Source organism: Malus domestica, chromosome 13 (assembly GCF_042453785.1).
Source record: "Malus domestica chromosome 13, GDT2T_hap1".
NCBI lineage: Eukaryota > Viridiplantae > Streptophyta > Magnoliopsida > Rosales > Rosaceae > Malus > Malus domestica.
In genome coordinates this window covers 19,872,685-19,884,083 of record NC_091673.1, presented here as the reverse complement: position 1 = coordinate 19,884,083, position 11,399 = coordinate 19,872,685, and the positions used below count along the sequence as shown (strand labels likewise).

Genomic DNA, 11,399 nt, shown 5'->3' with positions numbered 1-11,399 from the left:
TCATGCAACTTTTTCTTCTTTTTTTAGTTTGCATTTTGTCCATATACAAACGATGTTGAGAGATGAGAGAATCAAATCGACGACTTCAACTGCAGGGTAAACTATGTCAGTCTATTTGAGTTACAAGCCCTAACACCTTCGTCTGACTTGAATGGTACATTGAATATTTTAAATGAAAGCTAGCTAGCTTGATATTGTTTATGACTTGAATATATATACACACTATTTAACGATTATAAGACTTCACTTGTTTAATGTATTTCTCCGCTTTCGGTAACAAATGAAGCACAAAGAGTGATATGACACATTCGACAAATGAAGGAACCCCATATTGGCAAAGACCCATCTTCCCACATGCATATATATATATATATATATATATATATATATATATATATATATATATATATATATCGAATGAATATAATACATTCATAAAGGTTTACTTGCAGAAACTCCATCATCTACCGATTGCATATTTGCATTAGTAATTGAAAGGTTTTGTTCTCAATTCACTCTACTTCCACTTCCACGGTGACGATCGAAAAGCTAACAATCCAATCCAATGGAGGAAACAAAAGAAGAAATTTGACCTTTATATGTCGATACCAAAAATAAACAAGTAGAGACTGTATATACATTGTGCTAGACAAATCTGACACAGGATCGATCCCCTGAAAAGTTATATCTACCAAACTGCTCAATGATTTGCCAACACGCATTTAAAGAATATGAAAAATTTCAAAAGGAGACATAGAACATGATCTGCAAATCTATTACTTCTCACCAATTGACCTTTTTATAGTACAAAGCTATGACATGTTTTATGCTAAGTCATACTGCTAATAATATTCATTACTAGAACTAGTACTTATAATATTCATTACTCCCAGCCCAACTGCTAATTTGCTTATACTACAACAGTGCAACTGCTGTCTGCTTATCAATCCAATTGTTCAATATCTGACAGTCCAATTAAGCATGCTTCTGAAGCAAAAAAAATAAAAATAAGGCCGGTAGATATATAAACTTACAAATACAAAAGATGACGACAAAAACTCCTGTGATATCACATGAGAGACGGCACGAAGGAGTATATATCCAGTTGTAGATAAGTTGTTCAGTCTGATGAGAGAAAGACAATAACAATTAATCTTTCTATAGAGTGAGAATAACGTGCCGCCCTAATAATACTCATTAACATAGCTAGGGCAAAGAAAATTATATGTATGATAGAGATAATTAATTAATCAAATGAAGATTTTGATACTAGACCAAAAACCCAAACAGCTTTTTACTGACTTATTAGCTTGCACTACGAGGAGCTGGAGGCGGTATTGCTTGAACTGGAAGAATAGTACTAGTAGTACTACTACTACTCTGTGGTGGGCGCTTCCGCTTCTTCTTTTCGTAGCTAATTCCTCTGGCTTTGGCCTGAGAATCTCGAACCTCACGCAGGTAAAGCCTCACAGCACGAGCCCCAAAAGGGTTTGCCTCAGGCTTCCCGCCGTGCTCTTCAAAGGCGGCTCTGAGGCGGCCAATGAGGGCATCGAGGCTTCCCCAAGCTTGCCGCAGAGGGCAGGGGCACGGTGCAGGAGGGTTAGGGTTCCCGAAGAAGGGACACATCTGGATGTGCACCTTGGTCTTCCCAAACTGGTCTAGGTACTTGAGGAATTCAAGCACGTGGGCCCCACTGCACCGCGAGAGGGACAGCGGTGGCCTGTGGTTGCGGAGGTACTGCCCGAAGGTGTTCCAGTCTCGCCGCTTTTGGTTCTCATAGCGGCTGAGAGTGGAGCTCGGTAACAATGAGGAGGAGGAGGATGAGTTGGTAGTGATGGTGGTGTTGATGTTGATGCTTGAAGTATTTGATGAGTTGGAAGGGTCAAATTCTTCAAGTGAATCCATGGATGGCTGATTAGAAGAACTCAAAGAACAATTGAGCAGGGTTTCCAATTATATGGTTGAGGAATGAGGATGGGGATATTATATAGATAGATCAAGTGAGAAAAGTGGAGTAGGGTTAGCTAGCTATATATATAACCTTTTGTTTTTATTTTTTACAATATATACTACTCTTCCGAGGTTTCTTTTAGAATCCTTGTTTGATCAATACTAGAAACCCTTTGAAAGAGGTTATGGTGTGGGGTGGCTTTTGTTTATTACTTTGTTTCATGGGAACATTTTATCATGCTGCCAGAGATATATATATATATATATATATATTTTCCGAAAATCAGGGAGCAACTCAGTTCCTTCCAGGCCTACAAATTGAGAGAGGGAGAGAGAGTGTGTGTGTGGTAAATGGGTACTAAGTGCGAATGAAGTCTCTCCTCAAATAGTAGGGTTTCTGTAGAAATGGAAAGAGGTTGACAGTGAGAGAGAGAGAGAAAGAGAGATGGGATGGATACATGATAAAGGTCATGGGGTCAAAAAATATGAGGGAATAACATGATTTGTTTCTTTACCTTTTGTATTGATTGACAACACCTTTTCTTCAATTACCACTTTGCCCTACATTCATTTTTTTTGGTTGAGATGACCATCTTCTCCTGATTTGGTATTCCTCCCGTTTATAATTAAATGAGAAGCACAGTGAATTTGATATTAAATTATTATTAAATTTAACTAGAGCAATGATTTATGAATTTTATATTTAGTTTATTTGAATCCCTGAATTATCATATTAGTTTCATTAATTCTCAAACTCAATAATGTGTTGTACCATTAGTCATTTTCACTAATGTCGTCTACTTTTCCGTTAAATTTAGGAGTATATTAGGAACTTCATCCCGCATCACTAAAAATGAATTTAAAAATGAGAAATGAGAGAAAAAAAAACCTAAAAAGATCAAATTTTGTGTGCAAAAGAATTTTTATTTTTTTATTTTTTTTGTAGTTTAGTATGTGATTTGGTGGTTTAAGTCCACCCACAGTTTGATTTACTACTACCTTTGAAATCGCATTGTCTAATATTTACAAGTTGCTAAAGTCAAACCATTTCATTTGTATTTTTATAGTTCAAATTTCATTTTGTTTTAAGTTTAGATATTAATTTATAAATTTTCATTTGTTTCAAAATCGAAGCCTAAAATTTAAACAATGGAGTTGTAGAGTCAATTTGCCTTAGGAGTCTCGACTGATTGGTTAGACAGGAATTCTCTCAAGTCTGATTGATTATTTATCTTAAGTTTTAACCAATGAAAAGTCTTTGATTCTTTCGCCAAAAGATGTTACTTCATCAGCTTTCTCGGTGAAATGAGGTGTTACTATGAGGTTACTTTTAGAGTGTGGCATACAGATAGCCAAACCATTATTGAACTTCATAGAAATTGGCATAACCTTGTCTTTAGGTTATAGAACCCAAGACCAAGAGTGTTTCTTCTCAGCCGAAGTCGCTCAATTCAGAAGTCAACAATGCATTTCACAACATTTATCACATTTAAGACATTTGTCCGACTGAACTCGATAGCGAATTGGCACGCTCGCATCAGCATTCAACCCACCAAAAAATGTATTTAGCTCATTGTTACTTAACTTGTGCACCACATATGCAGTGTAATTTTTAGAGTCAACAGTTATATACCAACGTTGCATGCTTGCAGCTTAGGGATAACTTTTTTTTTTTAAATTTTTTTTATCAAGCTTAGGGATTCTATTTAGCAGTCAATGACTTAACTCTATCAAATATATAACGGCTTTCCTGGAATTGCCATGTTTATGCGGTTAATTTTCTTCTTAGTGTCTGATGATAAGTCATGTCATCTGTCATGTCAGGATCCACTAATTTGAATGAGAAAATGGCAATGTAGGAACCAGACGAACATAGACAGTCAAGCACGTACAAGTCATTCTCAAATTGAAAAGAGTTGCCACTTACGGTCATTGGATTCAATTAATCACAGAGGATGAAGGTGATATTTTTCGAGGATTAGGATTCTCTTCCTTCTTTTTTTTATCTCTTTTCATTTTCTTCTTTTACGTTATTTTATTTTATCTTTCTCTTGCTATAAAAAATTAATAGAATATTAACGTGACTTAACCGTGACCGTTCAAATAGGAAATGAGAGAAGATGAGGGAAAAAAAGAATGAAGAGAATCTTACTCCTTTTTCGTTACAATAATTAGAAAAGTGATCTCTAAATTCTAGTCTGGAGCTTTGATATGTGAATTAAAAAATTGTGAGCATTTGTTTTTGAATTTGTTATAATTTAGAGTAATGATTCTTTTGGACAACTTCATTAGAACAATTCAGTCCATTTTTTGCTTATTTAAACCCTTTATTTTAGATCAAATTTCTAACAATGTTACACAAAATGAACATTGCTTCATATTGTGATAAGTTTAGGGAGTACTCATTGACTTTTAGTTTAGAGGACTAATGTCTAAGGACCATTTCTAATGCAAGATTATACTCTTAAACCCACATTATATATTCGAGTCTAAAAAGGATGGTGAATTTGAAATTTTCAGATTTTTTTTTGGTCATATGCAAAGACGCTCTTAAAAATCAAATAAAATCATTTGAACCAAAATAAAAAATCTTAAAAATCATTCTGAGTTTTAATTCGAGTCTTTACAAAGGAAGAGAAAACATTATATTGAAAAGTCAAATTTGAGTTTAACAGTATGGAATGGATGCGTAACGATCTCCTGTGCATTAACATTTCTTAACCTTTGTGGGCATATAACGACTTAATCTACCTATAAATTGAAAATAGAGCACCCACCCATGATCCCATCACACTGCTCGCCAGTTGCTACCACATGTTGCACAGTCGGCAACTTTATTCAATGCTACACTCATATTCTTGTGAAATCTGACAACATTGACTCCCCCCACACATTCAAATTAGGGACAACCTCACAAATATAACTTCCCACTACCATCTCTCGTTCAATTAACTCGGAGTCTCGGAGTGCCCAAGGTTTCTATAGTTCTTAAATCATTACACTGAAATTATTATTTTTGGAGATATGTTGACACTCAAGTTCACTACAATAAAAACTGACAATGTGACATTGGTCACAAAGAATGAGGTGAGTAAAAAACTTTGAGAAATGTTGAGGGAATTTTCTTAAAAGTGGGATTCTATATGAATTATCTTTCACCTTACAGTTTAATCTCAATTCTCATGCTAACATAATAAAACATTGTACCAAAAACACATGGCGCCAAAAATATTGTGCCTTTATTTATTTTATTTAGTGCAATAATGTTGGTGATTATTAGTAGTTTTATTATTGCAATAACTCATGCAATCTTGTAACCAAGAAAAATGTCATGCATTTTTCAAAGTGTTATTTCTTCCTTATTACATATGATTGTAGAATAGCATTTTAAAGTTTCAATAATATTGTTTTTGGTATAATGTGAAGTACTATCTTTGTTTCTAAATCCTCAACTTATTACTGTTTACTTTTCTTTTGTATTTGTATCCACACGCTATAGAGGGATTATTAGCATAAACTCTTGGTTAGACTCGACCACAATTTGTAGCTCTACTTTTTCTAAGTTTTTTAAGGGTATGTTTTGGTGGAAATTCTAAATTTCAAGGGATTTAGGCATAAGGGAGAAATAGATAACAACAAATTAAATAGGATAAATTAGAAACACACCACATGGGTATTAGGAAGGAATTTCTAAATGACACATTTCAAGTAGTCATTCCAAGTAATCATTTTTACATTATTCTCACATGCCCTTATAATACTCATGTAAATGCATTTCTAATTTCTTCTATTTAACTTTTTGTAATCCATCTCTTCATCACTTTATCTAAGTTCCTTGGAATTTGGAAGTTCTTTACCCAAAAATACGAAAAATGATTAATATCCCAAAAGTGAGGTGAATTAAAAGAGTGGATGCATCAACTACATTCTTATTCTCTTTTATTATAATTCCCTCTGTCATTTACAGTCTAACAGTAACAAGTGAGGGTAGAGAATTAATTTGATTACACGCCAATTAATAAAACATGTAATCGTGATTATATTCGAGTTCGTACAAACATGATTGAATATGTTTCTTCTTTAATGAAAGGGGTTAAAACTTCAATCCTACTGCAAAGATTGATCAAAATCTCACGATCCGGCGGGGGCAGCGGGCAGAGAGCATAATATATGTGTTAGCTTACCCGCATTTTCCCTGTTTCCTTTTCTCTTTTATTAAAAAATATAGGATAAATTACAGTTTGAATCCTCAAGTATGTATGTAATTACAATTGTATATAACATGTTTAAAACATTTCAATCTCATACATTTACCTAATATTTCATTCAATGTCATACATCTGTTAAGTTTTCTGTCAATATAGCCGTTGAATGATCACATGGCAAATATAGTGTGACAACCCATCCCAAATTTTACATTTTTATTAATTTTAAAAGTGTGATTTTACGAAAATGCCCTTAGAGGCGAGGGTATTGACTTTCGTTGATCAACGTATAGTGAGGTGTATGAATTAATCCTTTAGCGTTTTCCTGAAGTACTCGACATTACAGACTCGTAGACGCAAGTAGAAGAGGATTTAGGGTTATGGTTAAAGTTTTACGGAGCTGTCAACTCGAGAAGTACTTTTGTTTTAGTCATTATTTATATATTTTTATATAATGGTTATATCATTTAGTTATTTTTAAAGAGGAAGAAGAAGAGAAAGAAGAAGGGGGAACGGAAGAAGAGAAGAAAAAAAGGGCTATTGCCCAATCAGAAAGAAGAGAAAGAGAGGGTGGATGAATGGGGAGAGGAGAGAGGAGAAGGTGACCAACCAAAGAAGGGGGAAAAGAGGGAAATGAGGGAGAAGAAAATGAAGGGAAAATCGGGTTTCCCCTTGACCCGCTCGACCCGACAAGCTTAACGGCCAAATTCGGTCATTTTTTTGGCAAATCAAAGTAAACAACCACCTAGAAACAACTTCCTAGCCTTCCCTCTTCCATTTCCATCCAAAATTAGAAGGAATTTGGTGGTAATTTTAGGAGAAATGCACCGGTGGTGTGTGTAGGAATACATCGGCAATCCACAAAACGTGAAGCTAACTCAGCCAATTACAACCACTAAAGCACTCCCCTAGAACCCAAGAACAAAGCCCAAGCAGTGGTGGAGGCGTCAGAGCAAGTTTGGAGGTCGAATTGAGCACACCTAAGTATAGGGTTTCCAACGGGTTTTAATGAAATTGAAGCTCTTCCCAACCTATTTGGCCTTGGTAATAGGTATCAAAGTTACTCTACTCATTGAGATCTTCATTCCTGTAAATTTTGGTAATTTTTGGAAATAATTGGATTTTCCAGCGAGTCGGGACGGTCGACCGCCATCCACGGCGGCGCGTGGCCAGGGGACCGTCGATGTTATCCTTAGGCTAAATTAGATGTCTTGAGTTCAGTTTTGGCAATTGTATATCATAGGTTGACTATTTGGACCTAAACTCATTAGGATACGCTACTTGGTAAAGATATGAATCGATGATCCAATAGTTGGATTGTCACCAAACTTTAATATGTTATAGTACGTAATATTTGAGGAACATAGGAACTTACGGATCGAGAATCTGATATACGGATCTTCCCGAACTAGATTTTTAAGTTCATAAAATAAAAGGTTAACCGCCACTTGATTTTGGCAATTGGCGGAGATCCGACCGTTAGATCGTAATGGACTTTAGGATGTTGTTCTAGAAGTATAATGTGGATCTTTGGAACGGATTGGAAATCCATGATGCAGATCTTCTGAATTGAATTATGTAGGGATGTGTTTTATATGTATTCTATCGGTAAAAACTTTAAGATGTGATTTGATAATTGTTCTAGGCGACGATGGTTCGTGATGTCTCGATATGCATGCTAGGGAGTTGTAGCGCGGACCTCAGTTGAGTGGGTCTTTTCCTTTCTATCGTATATATATATATATATATGATTGATAATTCCACAAATGGTTATAAATTGATTATTGCATATAATTACTGTGAATGCCTTGAAGTACTAATGGGAACTACGAATGGCTTGATCCCTATTTAGGGTATGTAGGCAGTCTAACGAAACGTTAGATGCAACCATACCATAAATGAGACTAAATAATTGAGACAATAGCCTTGTTTGGGAAATTGTGCAATGTGAAGGACATTGGTGGAAAATGTAAGGTTTAACCTTATGATTTAGTGATTGGATGCTGGTCATAAATCATTGTGTGAAGGATCGTGAAATTGAAGTAAAGAATCGTAAGTATTGATAGTTAGTCAAATTAGTGTTTAGTTGAGCTTGTCACCGATAATTGTTTCCGACAATTAATAATTTGGGAGTAGGCCGTTATAGATTGTGCGTTTTACGCCACATTATTGATATATATATATATATTTTTGGAAGCACTATGATATGGTTAAGTTTTGGATTGCATCAGGGCAAGTCCATAAGTATATTATTGCGCATAATTATTGTGAATGCTTTAAAGTACGAAGGTGAACGCAAGATGTGCAGATAAGTTCAGGTGAGTATATGTTGTGAAACGTGGGATGCATGGTTATGATTACATTTTATTTGGAACGATTGAGTGATGGCATGACTATATTTATGTTTTAAGCAACTCAGACATGGTCGTACAGGTTGTCTATAAGTCATACATGCTATATTAGATACATTTAAAGCTCATAACCCTACACCCTGGTGTTAGTGCTCTCGCCCGAGGATAGGGCCTAGCCTTCACGTGATCGTTCACCTCTCGCACCACACGGTTACCATGGATTCAAGGCAGGTGCCAGCCTATCGTACATACCACATTAGGTGATTCCGACTCGTAGGTGACTTGTGATACTTCGCACAGCCTTCACGTGATCATAGCACTTGAGAGTAATTATTTACACCCAGCCCGTCGTACAGACCACAAGAGGTGGTTCCAACTCGTGTGTAGGGATATGTGATGAGTTATGTGTTCAGCCATACAGGCCACAAGAAGTGGATCCGACTGACATATTACTAGGATATTGATTAATGAGATATGAATAAGTCATACAGGTCACTATAGGTGACTCCGACTTATGTGCTAGTGTTGATTGATGAGATATGGATAAATCATACAGGTCACTATAAGTGACTTCGACTTATGTGCTAGCATTGATTGATGAGATATAGATAAGTCGTATAGGTCACTACAGGTGACTCCGACTTATGTGCTAGTGTTGATTGATGAGATATGGGTGCAGTTGTACAGGTCACATTAGGTGACTCTGACCTGCGTGCTAATATAGATTGTTGAGCACATGATTATTTATATTACTGATGAGTTACTATGTCGTGGTATATTTATGAAATTACCGTTGATATATTTTTTATTTCACATTGATACATGATATGATTTTCTGGAACTATACATGTGTTGCATCGAGGGGTTATAACATTTTAGAAGGTTTCTATTAAAATTTTTATTTCTAGGGCCATTCACCCTTATTTTGTTTTCACCCTCCAGGTTTTATTAGCTGAGCTTTCTTATCGTCGAGGATTCGAGGAAATCTTAGTATTGGAGATTTCTTTCGAGGTTATGATTCTTAATCCACTATACTGTACTTACTTATGCTCTAACGTCATGTGTGGAGTGGGTTCCTTCCGGCTCACTAGCGCACTCTGGTTTTTAGGCACTCTTAGGTTTAAATTTATTCACATTTTTCCACATCGTCATACTTTATGGCTTCGTCACCTTCTAGGTGTCGGCCAGCACAGCTCGATTCAGAGTCCTAGTGGACATCCCGGTTTAGGGTGTGTCATATAGGACATGCATTTTTGCTGATATAAATGTCAAGTTTGATTCACATGGACAAGAAACTAATAATAAATTATTATTATTATTATTTATGGCGGTGTTCAACGCTGCAATCTTCACATCAGTGCTTGGTGAGTTCCTCATGTTTAAAAAAATTGCAGTGTACAATTCCTTGATGTGCGGTAGAGCTGTGTATGAAATTTCAAGGGCCCTATGATGAATTATAAAGGGGTGCTTCTTAAGATAGTCTTGCAAAAAAGCTTGAACAATGCATTGATGCTAAAATTGAAACAAACTTTAAAAATCATACTAATTATCAGTTTCCAAATATCATTGAAGATAAAGAAAGTTACAAACAAAAAAAATCATAATTATTAAATAATTAACAATCAATTCAATCTTAAGAAACGAAATGAACAATTTTTTTTTTTTGGAGAAATTAGGTTCTCATCCTTTCTTTTTGCTACTTTATTGATTAAAATCCTATTCATTTTCAATTTTTGATCAATGTCCTTGGGTATTAATAACATTATTAATTATTTAAATAATAAAATAATTTTTTTATTTCCAAATATATTCATTTAATGTTAAAAATACAATTAGTATATTTATATTTATGGCTAAAAATTTTATCATATATTTTTAGTTTTAGTTTTTAATTTTTAATTCTTTTTTAATTTGTACCAATTTTATTTTCAGTTTTAATTTGTACCCATATATTAATTTTTTTTTGTGTCCATATTTTTTAAAGTTTATTTGACACATCCCGACCCGGATTGTCCACTAGAACTCCGAATTGAGATGTGTTGGCCAGCACCTGGAAGGTGACAAAGCCATAAAGTGTGGTGATGTGGAATATGTGAATAAATTTAAACCTAAAAGTGCCTAAACACGAGAGTGCGCTGTGAGCGGGAATGACCCCATTTCACATGTGACGTCAGAGTATAAGTAAAGTACAGTAGAGTGTATTGAAAATCATATTGTCGAAGGTAATCTTCAATACCAAGACTTGCCACGAATCCTCGTGGATACAAAAACTCTGCTACTAGAACCTGGAGGGATAAAAACAAGAGTGAGTGGACCTGAATATAGTGCTTTAATAAAGACATTTTAAACGATATAACTCCTTGCTGTAATCCTGTATAGGTTCCAGGAAATCATACTACATATAAGTATGAAATCAAATGTAAATCAATAGTAAATCCAAGAATATTCCAAATCACTACATATCGTCAACAACAATATACGACTCATAAATCAATCCATGATAACACCTGAGTCGGAGTTGCCTAATGCAACCTGTACAACTCATAAATCAATCAATGATAACACTAGAGTCGGAGTTGCCTAATGCAACATGTACGACTCATAGGCAACTTGTACGACAATGTCGGAGCTGCCTATTATTGCAACCTGTACAACAGTGTCGGAGTTGCCTATCATTGCAACATGTACGATAGTGTCGGAGTTGCACAAAACACTAATATAGTCATGCCCTAACTCAATCATTTCAAATAATACTATAAACTTACCTGTACGTCCCGTGTACACCTTAGCACTTCAAGGCATTCACAACAATTATATGTAGATAATATGCATATGGTTATACCATAATGCAATCTAAAACTCAATCATATCATAGTATTTTAGAATATACAAA

General features: G+C 35.1%; 1 protein-coding gene across 1 annotated transcript; it reads right to left on the bottom strand.

Annotated features, from left to right (window-relative positions):
- Positions 1–761: 761 nt before the first annotated feature.
- LOC103404089 (protein LIGHT-DEPENDENT SHORT HYPOCOTYLS 4) lies at positions 762–2,174 on the bottom strand. The gene is made up of 2 exons (XM_008342947.4): positions 1,303–2,174; positions 762–1,125 (listed from the first exon to the last, which is right to left on the bottom strand). The coding sequence occupies exon 1, from the start codon at positions 1,903–1,905 to the stop codon at positions 1,306–1,308; it is 600 nt and encodes a 199-aa protein (XP_008341169.3). The 5' UTR covers positions 1,906–2,174; the 3' UTR covers positions 762–1,125; positions 1,303–1,305.
- Between the last annotated feature and the right edge of the window lie 9,225 nt (positions 2,175–11,399).

Coding starts and splice junctions, on each gene's coding strand:
- LOC103404089 (XM_008342947.4), bottom strand. CDS start 1,905: ATGGATTCACTTGAAGAATTTGACCCTTCCAACTCATCAAATACTTCA.